This window comes from Echiichthys vipera (assembly GCF_963691815.1).
Source record: "Echiichthys vipera genome assembly, chromosome: 11".
Classification (NCBI taxonomy): domain Eukaryota; kingdom Metazoa; phylum Chordata; class Actinopteri; order Perciformes; family Trachinidae; genus Echiichthys; species Echiichthys vipera.
In genome coordinates this window covers 26,623,850-26,641,094 of record NC_139836.1, presented here as the reverse complement: position 1 = coordinate 26,641,094, position 17,245 = coordinate 26,623,850, and the positions used below count along the sequence as shown (strand labels likewise).

The 17,245-nt window shown below is 43.7% G+C and overlaps 1 protein-coding gene across 1 annotated transcript; it reads left to right on the top strand.

Annotated features, from left to right (window-relative positions):
• Positions 1–8,998: 8,998 nt before the first annotated feature.
• LOC310953441 (voltage-gated potassium channel regulatory subunit KCNG3-like) lies at positions 8,999–10,396 on the top strand (the record flags this gene model as incomplete). The annotated part of the gene is made up of 2 exons (XM_083922479.1): positions 8,999–9,573; positions 9,718–10,396. 2 exons carry the CDS (start codon positions 8,999–9,001, stop codon positions 10,394–10,396), a joined length of 1,254 nt encoding a protein of 417 aa, XP_083778605.1.
• Between the last annotated feature and the right edge of the window lie 6,849 nt (positions 10,397–17,245).

The following is a 17,245-nucleotide window of genomic DNA, read 5'->3' as shown; positions in this document are numbered from 1 at the left end:
ACTCGTCTGTTGTTCAAATCTCCACCTGAAGGCCTCTCAGGTCTCACCTGTGACCAGGATCTGTTTACTTTTGTGCCTTAAGATTAGCAAGTATTTCTAATGATTTTCTTTCTTTGTGTAGCTGTGATGACGTGATGATGTGTTCACGTACCTGTACCTGTGCGTAGGGGTGTACGGTATAGACTGTATAGACGGTATAGATGGTAGGATGGTAGGAATTTGCGCTACGGTATGGATTTTGACCCAACAGTGTCACCGGCAGAGCAGCCCTGACGTAACAAAGCGTGGGATGCGCGTCGATCTGACCGTAGTGGCAGATGTTGACTACTGTCCTCTCCCAATTCAATTTTACTTTATTTACAGTTCCACATCGTAACAAAAGACACTCAAGACACTTTATATACAGTATGGAGTATGTCAAGACCACACTCTATAACTTATTCATGATTTAAAGACACCCAACGATTCCCCCATGAGCAGCAACAAGTCTCACTATCTTTAATTAAAATAGTAATAATTATTGTAGTTATTATTTACAGTATTAGACCAGCAATCGTGTGCACACAGTGGCGACGAAAGCCTTCCCTCTCCTTTCTAACATCTCCGTGCAACCGTCTCAGCTCACTTTGTGCCTGTTGTTGTTCTCGCAATCGTTTCAGTTTGGTTAAATCTCCACCACAATGTTTCTTTCTTCTTTGAAAAACAGAAAACCAGCTATTCAACAGTGAATGAACAGAGAAGTATTTGTTTATCACTGTCACTGTGAAGCCCGTGTGTTCACTCTGCAACACAACAGTGTGTATCGGTGTGAAGCACGAATCTCAATGGGTAAAGTACCTAATAACTTAAGTTATCAGATAAATGCATTGGAATAAAAAGGTAAATATTGCTTGCTGTATTGCAGTGGAGTAGAAGTATAAAGTAGCATGAAAAGAAAATACCCAAGTACAAAACAAGAGCCTCAAAAAGTAATTCGGAAGCATTTCTATAGAAATGTATAGATAAATGAATATACCGTGATATGATACCGTACCATTACCGTCTATGCTTCAAATTATACAGTGCTATAAATGTTAGATGATACCGTACAGCCCTACCTGTGTGTACCTGTGCGTACCTGTATGCAGCTGTGGACAGGTGACTCCATGTCCTCCATGCCAGTTTGTGGTGTTTTGCGGTCTGGTGTAGATTTGGTGCCTGCTAAAGTTACATCTGTCCTTATGCAAGGATGGTGACTGTACGTAGGTTAGTGCGCTCAGACCCGCTCCCCTTTCTCCACACCTGCCTTTCCCACAATCCACTGCCTCGCCCCAGCCGGTGTCTGTTCAGGACGTTTTCACACCGAAGACCAAGAGTCAACCACAATAAACCAGAGTTGACCAGAGTCCAATGAAGTTCACTAAAGACCCTCTTTTCAGTTAGCAAACCAATTTGTTATTTTATGATAATATAACAGCTGTGTGATTAGAGGTGTCACAGGTGGCTTCTGGGAAACGCAGTCCTGACATGCGATTGTTTATGTGAGCCCTGTCAGGATGGGATCCGCAGAAACGAAATGCTCACAGCAGAGTGTCCGTGTTTGTTTAAAACAACTTCTTACTCCGTTATTTTGAGGACTTTGTGGATCCGCCACGATGTCGATGACAAATAATGGACCCAACACTTTAAACGATTTGTTCTTTTACCTGCAAGAAGAAGGTGACACTTTATTTACAATCTAAGTATTAAAAATTAATTTGAGTAAATCCTCCAGAGTCGGATGTTTCAGTTTTAGTTTCATCTAAGGCCGGGACCATGGGCGGTATATAAAGATGCACAAAAGGGAAGCCAAAGCGTCTTTATATACGGTCTGTGATCAGGAAGTGTTTAGCCTAGCTTAGCACAAAGACTGGAAGCAGGGGCGGACCTAGCTAAGCTCGGTTAAACATGTCCTGGAGCTATCGCAGAGATTCAAATGAAACGTCGGACTCTGGAGGAGACGGAGAACAAGAGGTTTTAGTAATTTTTTTGAATAAAAGTTCTCAGCTGTTAATGTGACGTTAGCTAACAGTGTTTACATCTGTGTGAAAGTTGAGAAACATCCGTTGAATTGTTTTTTTCCCCGAGTTGAATTCGATTTTTGAAATGGTTGGTTTCCTCAGAGTCAGAGCGGTGAAGACCTGAGGTTTCTCTGATCCGACACACCTGTAAAAAAAGATGTTGTATCCATCCTTAGTCGAGGTTTTGATGTTTCTGCTGATGATCAGAGTCTCACAGTCATGTTTTAAACATTTATCTTTGGTATACAAATGCCGTGAATCCAGCCCGAATACAGAGTAATACAGGTTGTGCGTCCTATGATGTCACAGCTTGTAACACAACTCTTCAGAACCAATCAGATCGTTGGATGCCAATGTTGCATATTTTGGATAATTTTTTTTTAGTATAATGACAAAAGAAGTTATGACAAGAAAAGGAAACAATCAAAGTTTAAGTCAGGATGTCACAGCGCAGCTCTTGATCAATTGGATCATTACACGGCAGAAAAGCGCCTGCCTGGGTCCCGACCTTAGACTCCGCCCACTCCACAGAGTTGGCTGATCCCTCTGGCATTTCGATACGAAACTGCGGTTTCTCGGTTAAAAACACAGACGAACCAATGGGCGGCGCTGTCCTGCGTCCAATAGAGTCCCAGAGTCCCTGTGAGGTCACTGTCCATCAGCAGAAATGTCTTTTCCTCGCTGATCCAGAGCGGAAGCGAAGATCCTGCAAAGAAACATTTTGTCATGAGGAGTTTTGTTACTAAAACACTCAAACTTTATTGATCACGAAACAAAGTAACGGATAGGTAACACTGACAAAATTAATTAAAACAAATCTGATGAAATTGCACAGAGTCCTGGCATGCGAACCCGCCGTGGAGACGCCCAACCCGTCCGTCACATTAACAGATTTCACTCGTCTAAACTCAACACACGCTCAAACCCGGCTGCTGGTAAAAACTCGTATAACGGCGCCGACTGGACAGGATTTATTTACGTCTCACTGGTGACGGTGTCGGGTTGGATGCTGTCTGTCAGCGGCGGGTTGCGTTCAGGTGCGACCAGTAAACCTGCGTGTTTACTGCCGTCTGGCTGTGATGGCGGTTGGACGGGTGGATGACAGGTGTTCGGGGACGCTGAACATCTCGTTTTCAACACAAATATTGTTGTAAATGTTTGTTTTTTCGACAGAGTTTGAATGGTTTCATGAGCAAAACACACCCAAATCTTTTTTTACATCATCCTCAGTTAGCTGGGTTTGATAACCTTAAAATAGAAGAAGAAGAAGAAGAATTACTTTATTGACCCTGCAACGGGGAAATTGAATATTTTCACTCTTATTATTAATCATGTTACACACACGGGCCCGAAATACACACACATGCACAAACAGGACCTATACATGCAATTAAGGAGAGATGTCAGAGCGAGGGGGCTGCCAGTGACCGGCGCCCCGAGCAGTTGGGGGTTCAGTGCCTTGCTCAACAGCACCTCGGCAGTGCCCAGGAGATGAACTGGCACCAGTGACCCTACGGTCCCCAGCCAAGTCACCTATGGACTGAGCTACTGAGCTACTGCCGCCCAAATAACGTTAATATTAGCTACAAGTTTTTTACTCAATGGTACATTTTTAGGAATTACAGAGGACTTGACATCTTGTATCTCTAAAGTGTCATTCTAAAATTTGTTATAGATTATTGCATTTATTTAACTGAAGTGAAAACTTGATTGCTAAAGATTCAGCTTTTAAGTAGAGTTGAAACGACTCTTCAGCATCAGGAAGTTTAATAATTGCAATTTTCGTTTTGGGTTCAAAATAATTTCATTCAGTTATGAAGTTGGGGGCAACACACTCAGCTCAGATGAGCAGATTTACTTTACTGTTATTTACATTTATTTATGTGGCTTGTTTTTAAACAACAAAACACAGAATGTACATTTAATCGAGATAAAAAACTGTTAAAATCCAGAAAATTTGATCTCACCATGTGCTGATGATGCACTCCTGTTCGTTTTTAAAAAAAAATCCCCGGTGTCATGAGAGCACCTGACGACTTTATACTTTTCTAAGAACTTTCTGTTGAAATCACAGCAACTCTTTCCTTTCTTGTACGTCTCGCAGCGCTTCCTTCGAATGCCCATCCTCTTCCCCCTGCCTCACCTCTGACGCTCCATACTCCCCTGTTTCACTTGCGCTGCTCATGCTGCGTTCAGGTGCCATGGGAAGTCTGAAGTTTCAGACCTCCAAAAAGGCAAAGTGAACTGGAAACCCTGTCAAAGTGGAACCTCCTACTAATGAATTCAAGGGAGATCGACCTTTACCCGAATTCAACAGTAGGAGGTTCCACTTTACAGGGTTTCCAGTTCACTTTGCCTAGTTGGAGGTCCGAAACTTTGGACTTCCCATGATACTTCTCATCTCATCTCATCTTTATCCGCTTATCCGGGGTCGGGTCGCGGGGGCAGCAGCTTTAGCAGGGGACCCCAAACTTCCCTTTCCCGGGCCACATTAACCAGCTCTAACTGGGGGATCCTGAGGCGTTCCCAGGCCAGTGTGGAGATCTAATCTCTCCACCTGGTCCTGGGTCTTCCCCGAGGCCTCCTCCCAGCTGGACGTGCCTGGAACACCTCCCTAGGGAGGCGCCCAGGGATCATCCTTACCAGATGATCCTGAACCACCTCAACTGGCTCCTTTCAACGCATGATACTTGAGCAGCGCAAGTGAAACAGAGAGACAGATGACAGGCATGAGTTGAACACCTGGTGGATTTCTTTCATATTTTCTTGTGCCATACGCTTTTAGGAGCTTTTTAAGATTAATAAAGGAAAGTGTTAAAATGCCAGAAAGGCAAGATTTTCATACAAGTTTCATTCAGAAAATTGCCGAATTGTATTTATTCTTTTAAAAATAAGTTAATTTAAAAGCAAAATGTCTAAAAACTATTGAAAAATGTAAAATAAACTGCACTTCAGAACCCGAAACTACAACAACACAATAAAAACCCAGTGAAACCAAAAACTGTTCAACATTTAACCAGAAAACAGTAACGAGTAAATGTTCAGTATGAAGTTTTACTGAAAGCAGCTGTGAGATATAAACAAACTCCAGTTTTTAGAGATGACGGTAAAAACAGCATCTGTCTCGTCATCGTCTGTGTTGAAAATTACGTTTTGTTCAGGATGTGACGAGTCACTGCTTCCTGAAGCGTTTTTCCTTTTCCTCCTTTTTGTTTCAAACTAAGTTAATGTTTTTATAACTGATCCAGAATCAAACTTCTGAATGTTTGATCAGGTTTCTAAAGAGTGTAAACGTCGTCTCATGAACATATTTAATATTCTGATGTGAGCTCTGAAGCAAACGATGTTCTGTCGTCCTCCTCCGCCACCACCGCTGCCGCCGCCGCCAGCACAGCAGACACTTTTTAAAACCTCCTACAAACCTCAAAGATGATGATTTAAAGAGAATACACGGTTTGACCTGAGCAGCTTCAGGGTGTGCACCTGTTTCTAATGTTACCAGCCTTTTATCCGGTTGGTTGACAACATCCGACGCAGGTGGAGCATGAATGCATTTTACAAAAAGAAGTATTCCACTTGAGACCTTTCTTTGTTTTTCTCTTTGTATTTTTATTTCTATTCTTTTTTATCGTTGCAAAGAACGTAGTGTTTCCTTTTGGCTTGTTGAAATATATATAGATAAATATATATATGAAAAGTATAAAGCAGGATTGTATATGAACTGTGAAGAGATCCAGTAGAGAGCGTAGACGCGTAGCAGCTTCGTAGCGCCACTTTAGAAATGTTCCTCTATTTTTTTGAAGCTATTTTAGGGCTTTATACAAAAACAGGCTCTCCCTGTTTATATGCAAGTTTCTACGAACGATAGTGTCTTTAAGCTGAGAGCTGTTAGCATCAAACCTTCTGTTTAGGGAAAACGTGTCATCACAGCAAAGAGTTTCATGTTTATTGTGAAGAGAATTTTTTTTTTTGAAATGCAATAAAAGCTATTATTGAGTAAAAAAGAACAGATGTTTGTGTTATTGTCGTCTGTGTGAAGGTTAGTTTCACTTAATGTTTACTTTTGTGAAGAGTGAAAGTCCTGCATTCAAAACATCACTTACTGTATGTAAAAGTACAAAAGTATTCGCATCAAAACGTAAAGTACCAAAAGTAAAAGGACTCATTATGAAGAATGGAAATAGTAAAGCCGTCAGATACAGAAGTAGCAGCAGCTTTAGCAGGGGACCCCAAACTTCCCTTTCCCGGGCCACATTAACCAGCTCTAACTGGGGGATCCTGAGGCATTCCCAGGCCAGTGTGGAGATCTAATCTCTCCATCTGGTCCTGGGTCTTCCCCGAGGCCTCCTCCCAGCTGGACGTGCCTGGAACACCTCCCTAGGGAGGCGCCCAGGGTTCATCCTTACCAGATGATCCTGAACCACCTCAACTGGCTCCTTTCAACGCAAAGGAGCAGCGGCTCTACTCCGAGTTCCTCAGGGATGCTGAACTTCTCACCCTATCTCTAAGGGAGACTCCAGCCCCCCTCCTGAGAAAACCCATTTCGGCCGCTTGTACTCGCGACCTCGTTCTTTCGGTCATGACCCAACTTTCATGACCACAGGTGAGGATAGGAACGAAGATTGACCGGTAGATCCAGAGCTTTGCCTTCCTCAGCTCTCTTTTCGTCACAACGGTGCGGTAGAGTGACTGCAGCTCCGCCCCCGCTGCTCCGATTCTCCGGCCAAACTCACGCTCCATCGTCCCCTCACTCGTGAACATGATCCCGAGGTACTTGAACTCCTTCACTTGGGGTATGTAGTATACAAGTATAAAGTACGGTACTCTGATCATGATCTTTAAGCTGCTGCTGACCAGGCTCGGATAAAGCTCCTTTACCATCTTTAAGAATTGTCAGTGCTTTAATAATTTTAATTTTACAAACTAATCTTTTGTTTTACTGTGAGCATGCTGCCGTGATTTTCATTTACTCTGTTTCCTCTCTCATTCAGTCGGTCCACGTCTGCCAGGTCTATTTTTATGTTTCTAGCTTCGAATGAGCTCGCTATCTCTTGAGCAAATTAAAAGTCAGAGTTCATCAAAGTCAGAACATTGACTGAATCCTGGTTTTTGCTTTAAGCTGATAAGACCCAGTAAAAAAAGAACCACAAAGACACACAACATAACCAAGTGTCAGGGTTCGTACAAATGCTTGATATACTTGAAAATGCTTGAAACTGTATCAAAATTTCTTTCACAACAAATAACTTTAGAATATAAATGTAATTTAACCTGTAAAAATGGTTTGTAACATAATTTCAATTTAAAATTAAATATAAATTCTCTTTTAACGTGATTTTAATGAAAAAAGTGAAATAATAATTTTCACTATATGTATTCATTGGTTATTTGTAATTTACCACAGCTGTAAAGTGCTGGAAAAGCTTGAACATGGACCTGGAAAGTGCTTGAAAAGTGCTTGATTTTGACTTTGGAACAGGTGTGCGAACCCTGAAGTGTGTAAACAAAGCGAATAAACTTTGATTTTAAAAATTCCTAAATGTTAAAGTGCAGTTTGAATCAGATTCTGAATGCACCGGGAGTTTACGGCGTGCACCTGAATGCATCTGAAGTCTCGTCAGAGCCCACCTTTCTTTTAAATGTCCTCCAGAGTTTATAACATTTAGTCCTTATTGAATAAAGTAAATATAAATACAGACATCCACTTCCTGTTTGAGAGATGCCGCTTGATGATGAGCTCCAGTTTACGGATTCATCCAGCAGGGGGCGACGTTTCCTCACCAAAGCCTCTGCAGATGGTTAATTAACTCATATCTCTGCCTCGTTATGCAGGTTGGCTTTTGATGCTCACTGAAACATGACGTTAAAATGAAGTGTATCAAATATTTAAATCTGGGGGTAGGTGGAGGTCCTTGGATCTGAAGAGGAGGAGGAGGAAGAAGAGGAAGAAGAGGAGGAGGAATAACAGAAAAAGGAAGACGCTGGTGGAGAGGAGCAGACCCTGAGGAGGTTGGTGGAGGTTCAGACGCTCTCAGATTGACGGCTGCTTGAATCATCGACTCTGATCCTCCTCTTGTCTGAGAGGAGGAGGAGGAGGATGAAGAAGAGGAGGAGGAGGAGGAGGACGCAGTGCTGCTGCTCTTTAGTCTCAGAAGGAACAACGAGGAGAAACAAACCAGAAGTCAAACACTGATGTGGTGTATACGGACTTTAAGAACAATTATCTGCTGCGGTGAGCTCCGTGTTCGACGCTGAGGTGAGTTTCTCCTGATGTTAAATCCCTGTAATTCATCTGAAAATGTCATTTAGACAATATTTCAATCTTCTACTATAAAAAATACATGACAGGAGACAGAATTAAATCTTAAATGTAGGTCAGTAGGTCACTGGAACAGAAATAACTCTCATGTTGTTGTTGGTTGCTGACACATTTTTGTTCTTTATTTCATTCCAGCAGCTGAATGTTGTTGTTGTTGTTGTTCTTTTTATAGAAAGATGAAAACGATCTAATAAGGAAGATGGAGTCGTGAGTTTTTAACCAAAACAAGATGAAGTCTGGAAACAGCAGCCAGCACATTGAGCAGAACGCGGAGTTCAGAGGCTGAAGACGAAGACGGTGACGTTTGACAGGAAGAAGAAACTGTGTTTGACAGGAAAATGGAAACAGTGTGATTCTCTTTCTAAAACAAAAGCAAGATGAAGTTTGGAAGAAGCAGCATGGCGTGTTTTTATTAACGGATAATAAAGTTTAGGAGCTGAGTTTCTTAAGATGACGTTTGGAAACAACAGCTTCAGCTTTTCGATCGACAGCGAAGTTCGGAACCGTGGCGTTTGGACAAAGAAATAGCTGAAGTCTGTGATTTTTAACTGTCCGAAGATGAAGTTTGGAGGCAGTCTGTGATTTTTAACTGTCCGAAGATGAAGTTTGGAGGCAGTCTGTGATTTTTAACTGTCCGAGGATGAAGTTTGGAGGCAGTCTCTGCACCCTGAACGTCGGTGGTCGCAGGTTCTCCTTCTCCGCGGAGCTCATGAAGCGGCTCCCCCTCAGCAGACTCAGCCGGCTGCATCGCTGCGTGTCGGAGAGCGAGCTGCTGGAGGTCTGCGACGACTACGACCGCGACAGGAACGAGTTTTTCTTCGACCGCCACTCCGAGGCCTTCAGCTTCATCATGCTGTACGTGCAACACGGGAAGCTGCGCTTTGTCCCGGACATGTGTGAGCTGTCCTTCTACAACGAGATGCTGTACTGGGGTCTGGAGAGCTCCGACCTGCAGCCGTGCTGCCAGCGACGCCTCGACGATCGCATGTCCGACTGCTTCGTCCACTTCTTCCCCGAGGAGGCGCCGAGGGGCCCCGAGGAGCCCCGGAGCCGCTGGCTGGAGACGATAAGGATGACGTTCGAGGAGCCCACGTCCTCGCTGTTGGCGCAGATTCTCGCCTCGGTGTCGATGCTGTTTGTGGTCATCTCCATGGTGATGCTGTGTGCGAGCACCTTACCGGACTGGAAGAGCACCGAGACCCTGGACCAGCACAGGTAGGACAAGTCTGCGACCACCTTGTTTTTTAATGTTTATTATACTTGTTTCTGTGATCGGTTCGTCTGATTGGATCGTCTTGTTCATCCAGAACGCCATTTCCTGTCCTGACTGTCTCTCTCTGATTGGTTGTCCCCCTGTAGGATCATCGAGGCGGTGTGTATCGGTTGGTTCACGGCGGAGTGTATCATTCGGTTCCTCGTGTCGCGGGATAAATGCGAGTTTGTCCGTCGTCCTCTGAACATTATCGACCTGCTGGCCATCACGCCGTACTACGTCTCTGTTACCATGACGATCCTGACGGGGGAGAACTCCCAGCTGCAGCGGGCCGGCGTCACGCTGCGCGTCCTGCGCATTATGCGGATCTTCTGGGTGATCAAACTGGCGCGTCACTTCCTGGGCCTGCAGACGCTCGGCCTGACGTTGCGGCGCTGCTACCGCGAGATGATGATGCTGCTGATCTTCATCTGCGTCGCCATGGCGATCTTCAGCGCACTGGCACAGCTGCTGGAGCACGGCCTGGACCTGGAGGCCGGCAACCAGGACTATGCGAGCATCCCCGCCGCTTGCTGGTGGGTCATCATCTCCATGACGACGGTGGGATATGGGGACATGTACCCAGTGACGGTGGCGGGTCGCGTGCTGGGCGGCATCTGCGTGGTGAGTGGCATCGTGCTGCTGGCGCTGCCCATCACCTTCATCTACCACAGCTTCATCCAGTGCTACCATGAGCTCAAGGTGCGCTCCGCCCGCTGCACCCACAGCCTGTCTGCAGAGTTCATCAACGGTCCCACGAGCGACTCTCAAGAGTTCATCAACTGACCAACGAGCGACTCTCAAGAGTTCATCAACTGACCAACGAGCGACTCTCAGGAGTTCATCAACTGACCAACGAGCAACTCAAGAGTTCATCAACTGACAACGATCGACTCTCAAGAGTTCATCAACTGACAACGAGCGACTCTCAAGAGTTCATCAACTGACAACGTGCAACTCTTAATAGTTCATCAACTGACAATGAGCGACTCAAGAGTTCATCAACTGACAACGATAGACTCTCAAGAGTTCATCAACTGAAAACGATAGACTCTCAAGAGTTCATCAACTGACAACGAGCGACTCTCAAGAGTTCATCAACTGACAATGCGCGACTCTCAAGAGTTCATCAACTGACCAACGAGCAACTCAAGAGTTCATCAACTGACAACGAACAACTCAAGAGTTCATCAACTGACAACGAGCAACTCTCAAGAGTTCATCAACTGACAACGAGCAACTCTCAAAGGTTCATCAACTGACAACGAGCAACTCTCAAGAGTTCATCAACTGTCCGACGAGCAACTCAAGAGTTCATCAACTGACAACGAGCAACTCTCAAGAGTTCATCAACTGTCCGACGAGCAACTCAAGAGTTCATCAACTGACAACGAGCAACTCAAGAGTTCATCAACTGACAACGAGCGACTCTCAAGAGTTCATCAACTGACAACGAGCAACTCAAGAGTTCATCAACTGACGACGAGCAACTCTCAAGAGTTCATCAACTGTCCGACGAGCAACTCAAGAGTTCATCAACTGACAACGAGCAACTCAAGAGTTCATCAACTGACAACGAGCAACTCTCAAGAGTTCATCAACTGTCCGACGAGCAACTCAAGAGTTCATCAACTGACAACGAGCAACTCAAGAGTTCATCAACTGACAACGAGCAACTCTCAAGAGTTCATCAACTGACAACGAGCGACTCTCAAGAGTTCATCAACTGACAAGGAGCAACTCTCAAGAGTTCATCAACTGACAACGATCGACTCTCAAGAGTTCATCAACTGACAACGAGCGACTCAAGAGTTCATCAACTGACAACGAGCGACTCAAGAGTTCATCAACTGACAACGAGCGACTCAAGAGTTCATCAACTGACAACGAGCAACTCAAGAGTTCATCAACTGACAACGAGCGACTCTCAAGAGTTCATCAACTGTCCAACGAGCAACTCTTAAGAGTTCATCAACTGACAACGAGCGACTCAAGAGTTCATCAACTGACAACGAGCAACTCAAGAGTTCATCAACTGACAACGAGCGACTCAAGAGTTCATCAACTGACAACGAGCAACTCAAGAGTTCAGAAACTGACAACGAGCGACTCAAGAGTTCATCAACTGACAACGAGCAACTCAAGAGTTCATCAACTGACAACGAGCGACTCTCAAGAGTTCATCAACTGTCCAACGAGCAACTCTTAAGAGTTCATCAACTGACAACGAGCAACTCAAGAGTTCATCAACTGACAACGAGCAACTCTCAAGAGTTCATCAACTGACAACGAGCAACTCAAGAGTTCATCAACTGACAACGAGCGACTCAAGAGTTCATCAACTGACAACGAGCAACTCAACAGTTCATCAACTAGCAACAAGCGACTCTCAAGAGTTCATCAACTGACAACGAGCAACTCTCAAGAATTCATCAACTGACAAAGAGCGACTCTCAAGAGTTCATCAACTGACAACGAGCAACTCAAGAGTTCATCAACTGGCAACAAGTGACTCTCAAGAGTTCATCAACTGACCAACGAGCAACTCTCAAGAGTTCATCAACTGACAACGAGCAACTCTCAAGAGTTCATCAACTGACCAACGAGCAACTCAAGAGTTCCTCAACTGACAACGATCGACTCAAGAGTTCATCAAGTGACAACGAGCGACTCTCAAGAGTTCATCGACTGTCCGACGAGCAACTCAAGAGTTCATCAACTGACAACGAGCGACTCTCAAGAGTTCATCAACTGACAACGAGCGACTCAAGAGTTCATCAACTGACAACGAGCGACTCTCAAGAGTTCATCAACTGACAATGAGCGACTCAAGAGTTCATCAACTGACAACGAGCAACGCTCAAGAGTTCATCAACTGACAACGAGCGACTTAAGAGTTCATCAACTGACAACGAGCGACTCTCAAGAGTTCATCAACTGACAACGAGCAACTCTCAAGAGTTCATCAACTGACAATGAGCGACTCAAGAGTTCATCAACTGACAACGAGCAACGCTCAAGAGTTCATCAACTGACAACGAGCGACTCATGAGTGCATCAACTGACAACGAGCAACTCTCAAGAGTTCATCAACTCTCCAACGAGCGACTCAAGAGTTCCTCAACTGACAACGAGCGACTCAAGAGTTCATCAACTGACAACGAGCAACTCTCAAGAGTTCATCAACTGACAACGAGCGACTCTCAAGAGTTCATCAACTGACAACGAGCAACTCAAGAGTTCATCAACTGGCAACGAGCGACTTTCAAGAGTTCATCAACTGACAACGAGCGACTCCCAAGAGTTCATCAACTGACAATGAGCGACTCAAGAGTTCATCAACTGACAACGAGCAACTCTCAAGAGTTCATCAACTGACAACGAGCGACTCTCAAGAGTTCATCAACTGACAACGAGCAACTCAAGAGTTCATCAACTGGCAACGAGCGACTCTCAAGAGTTCATCAACTGACAACGAGCGACTCTCAAGAGTTCATCAACTGACAACGAGCGACTCAAGAGTTCATCAACTGACAACGAGCAACTCAAGAGTTCATCAACTGACAACGAGCGACTCAAGAGTTCATCAACTGACAACGAGCAACTCAAGAGTTCATCAACTGACAACGAGCAACTCAAGAGTTCATCAACTGACAACGAGCGACTCAAGAGTTCATCAACTGACAACGAGCAACTCAAGAGTTCATCAACTGACAACGAGCGACTCAAGAGTTCATCAACTGACAACGAGCAACTCTCAAGAGTTCATCAACTGACAACGAGCGACTCAAGAGTTCATCAACTGACAACGAGCGACTCGCAAAAGTTCATCAACAAATTTACGAAAACTGTTTAAAACTTTATTCAAACTTTTTGTTTTTAACCAGTTTCAACTGAAAAAGTTTGTTTTTTAATTGTTTGAAACTTTTCCTTTGATGTTTGTTGAATTTTCTTTAACTGACGATAAGAAAAAACTGAAACACTGTGAACACACGTTTTGTTTCAACGATCAAATAAATTAAAGTTTCACAGTTTCTGTAAATAAAGTTTTGGGTTTAAATCCGTAAAGATTTGAATCTTTAAAGCGTCTGAATCTGAAACACAATCACGACTTAATATTTACTGTTGAATTTAATTTGTCTGACGTCACTTTGTCATTTTTAAACAGTCGAGTTTTACAATTTTAATTTAAGGGATTTATTTTTTAAGTTTTACACTCACATGAAAAATGTTAGACCTCAGTATTAAAAGAAAGTGAAAAATTAAATGTTTGTTGCATTTATTAACACATTTATTAACGTATTCATGTATTTATTAATAGATGTGACGTGTGAGTGTGGTTTCCAGTAATAATCTGTATTTACGTTCAAACGTTAAGTAAAGTAACATTAAATTCAGATTAAGATTCAAACTTTCGTGGTTACATTTTTAAAAAGAGGACAAACTCTCCTTTCATCATCACTCTTTATTTACTTTATTGTCAGTAAAATAAAGTAAATAAACTCTCTGAACAATCCTGCTGTTTGTTGTAGCAGCGTTCATCCCTCAGGCGTTCATCCGTCCCCTTTCGGGGGCCCGTCTGGGGGGGCCGGGTCGTCTGGGACCGGCTGGACACCATCAATGGTTTCCACGACAACAGCAGACTCAGAGACAGGAAGTGGAATGTCAGGACGGCGGAGCTGCTGAAGTGTGAATTATCTCACTGAAGACACTTCTTCTTCTTCTGTGGTGTGAAGTACTGCAGGGTTTAAACCAGAGCACAAGTACACAGGATTTAATTTAATTTAATTTAATTTAATTTAATTGTCTTAATTGTTCTAGTACAACAACATTTACAGGACAATCCCTTAAAAGTGCAAAAATAATTTAACATTAAAAGCATCAAAAAGAAAAGGCTAGACCTTTAAAAGACACATTTATAACGACAAACTTACACACACACACACACACAAAAATGCACACGCATGCACACACACACACACACGCACGCACACGCACACACACACGCGCACACACACACGCACTCGCACACACACAGACACACATACACACACTCACACACACACGCACACACACAGACACACATACATGCAAACACACACACGCACACAGACACATATACATGCAGACACACACACACAAACACATACATACACAAATACACACACACACACACGCACACACAGACCCACATACACACACACACACACACACACACACCCACACACACACACCGTAGCAACTTAAGGAGACAAAACAAAAAACAGTAGATTGCAGAGACCCTGAGCATCATGTACCATCTTAGGTAAAGGTATTTGCGGTAAAGGTATTTGCGGTAAAGGTATTTGCGGTGTTCAGCACTGTTAAAGCTTTTGGATAAAAACTGTTCTTAGTCTGTTAGTCTGAGCATTCAGAGACCATTTTAGAGACTATCCCTTTAACCTTTAACAGTCCCCCTGTTTATGTATTTATTTATTATTTGTTTCACACATCTGTGTCTGTTCTCTTTCATCTAAAACATGTCGAGTCTCCCTAAATATTCTTTATATCTTCATTAAAGGAGCTGAAGCAGTGAAGAAAAGGTCGTTTTCAGGTGCGTGTGCGTCTCAGAGGGCGATACAAGGCTTCGAACCGTTTATTTTTCACGCACGTTGAAATGTATCGCCATGAAATCATGAGGACGTTGTGTCACTGTTGGTTTAGTTCAGTTGCAGACTGAACGTATGGTGCGAGACAGTGAACTCCTGGTTTCCATGACGACCAAGCGTGTCGGAGTCAGAGAGTGACTTTGGCCTTGAGGAAATGTCACCGTGAATAACGTCTATAAGATCAAAGTTAAAGCCTCTACACACGGTCTCATATCGTTAAGACTGATGTAGCCTCTTTTTAAAACACTATTAGCGGGTTTAAACTGTTTCATCATCACTTCTTTCTTCTGTGAGACGCCTTTTTCAGCAAAGCATCACAGGAAAGTGGTAAAATGATAGTATTTAAAGTGTGTTTATGTGGTAAAATAGTACGTTGAAAGGGCGTTACGTCAAGACTTAAAGTGTAATTCCGGCGCAAAAAAAGGACGAGTTGAGGCAACAAATATTCGCCAATCACATCACAGTGGTAATGATCTCATCACAGTAGAAGTACAGTGTTTCATCATCTGTAAACGCAGGAGCTGTAAGCGATTTTAATTTGCGACACTTGACCCAGAGCAGCGTCTGGCAGGCTGTCTGAGGTCGGCTGTTGTATAGAAGCTAGTGCTGCTACGGGGTCATCCCTATGTTCCCCCGGTCCTATGTTGACCAAAAGGATCCTATGTTCCCTAAAAGGGTCCTATATGTTCCCCAAAAGGGTCCTATGTTCCCCAAAAGGATCCTATGTTCCCCAAAAGGATCCTATGTTCCCCAAAAGGGTCCTATGTTCCCAAAAAGGGTCCTATGTTCCCTAAAAGGGTTCTATGTTCCCAAAAAGGGTCCTATGTTCCCCAAAAGGGTCATATCTTCCAATAAAAAAGGGTCCTATGTTCCCCCAAAGGGTCCTATGTTCCCCAAAGGGTCCTATGTTCCCCAAAAGGATCCTATGTTCCCCAAAAGGGTCCTATGTTCCCAAATAGGGTCCTATGATCCCCAAAAGGGTCCTATGTTCCCAAAAAGGTTCCTATGTTCCCCAAAAGGGTCCTATGTTCACCAAAAGGGTCCTATGTTCCCAAAAAGGGTACTGTATGTTCCCTAAAAGGGTCCTATGTTCCCCAAAAGGGTACTGTATGTTCCCTAAAAGGGTCCTATGTTCCCCAAAAGGATCCTATGTTCCCAAAAAGGTTCCTATGTTCCCCAAAAGGGTCCTATGTTCACCAAAAGGGTCCTATGTTCCCCAAAAGGGTCCTGTATGTTCCCTAAAAGGGTCGTATGTTCCCCAAAAGGATCCTATGTTCACCAAAAGGGTCCTTTGTTTTCCTAAAGAGTCCTATGTTCCCCAAAAGGGTCCTGTATGTTCCCTGGTCTGTTACTTTTTTTCCACAATCAGTGCCGAATGCCCGGCCAATAGGCTCATGTAGACCCTAACCCAAACAAAATGCTGAATTAAATCGGGGAACATCAGACCCTTGTCTTAGAAAAGGGTCTGATGTTCCCTGGTCACATACAAAACGGGGAACATTGGACCGGGGGCACACAGGTACGCTCCTGTTGCTGCAGTAAATGTTTTATTGAGTTTCCTTTCATCAAAAATCTCTGAATTCTGAGTGAATCTGACACAGTTCAGCGTGTGCTGCTGCATGTGTGTGTGTGTGTGTGTGGAGGGACTTTATTGACAAAGGTAAGAATGTGCCGCCTCCGTCAAGGCCGAAAGGAATAAAGTGCTTTTTCAGACCAGAGCGTCATCAGCACCACTGCGCCCTGAAACCCTTTATTTCAAAAGACTCGCGCATTGAAACACTTTAGATGTGCGACCTTGATCCGGGAAGAAGTACTTTGCTTTACTGCAGCATAATATTCACATGTTCTCTCATTATAAAGAAATAACAGGTAAAAACATCATATCGACATGCGGATTAATCGCATGAAAAAGATGCCTGGTGACCTTGACACATACTGAATTTATAGATATAACCCTTTCAGATGTAGCGTCCTTTTTTATCTGACA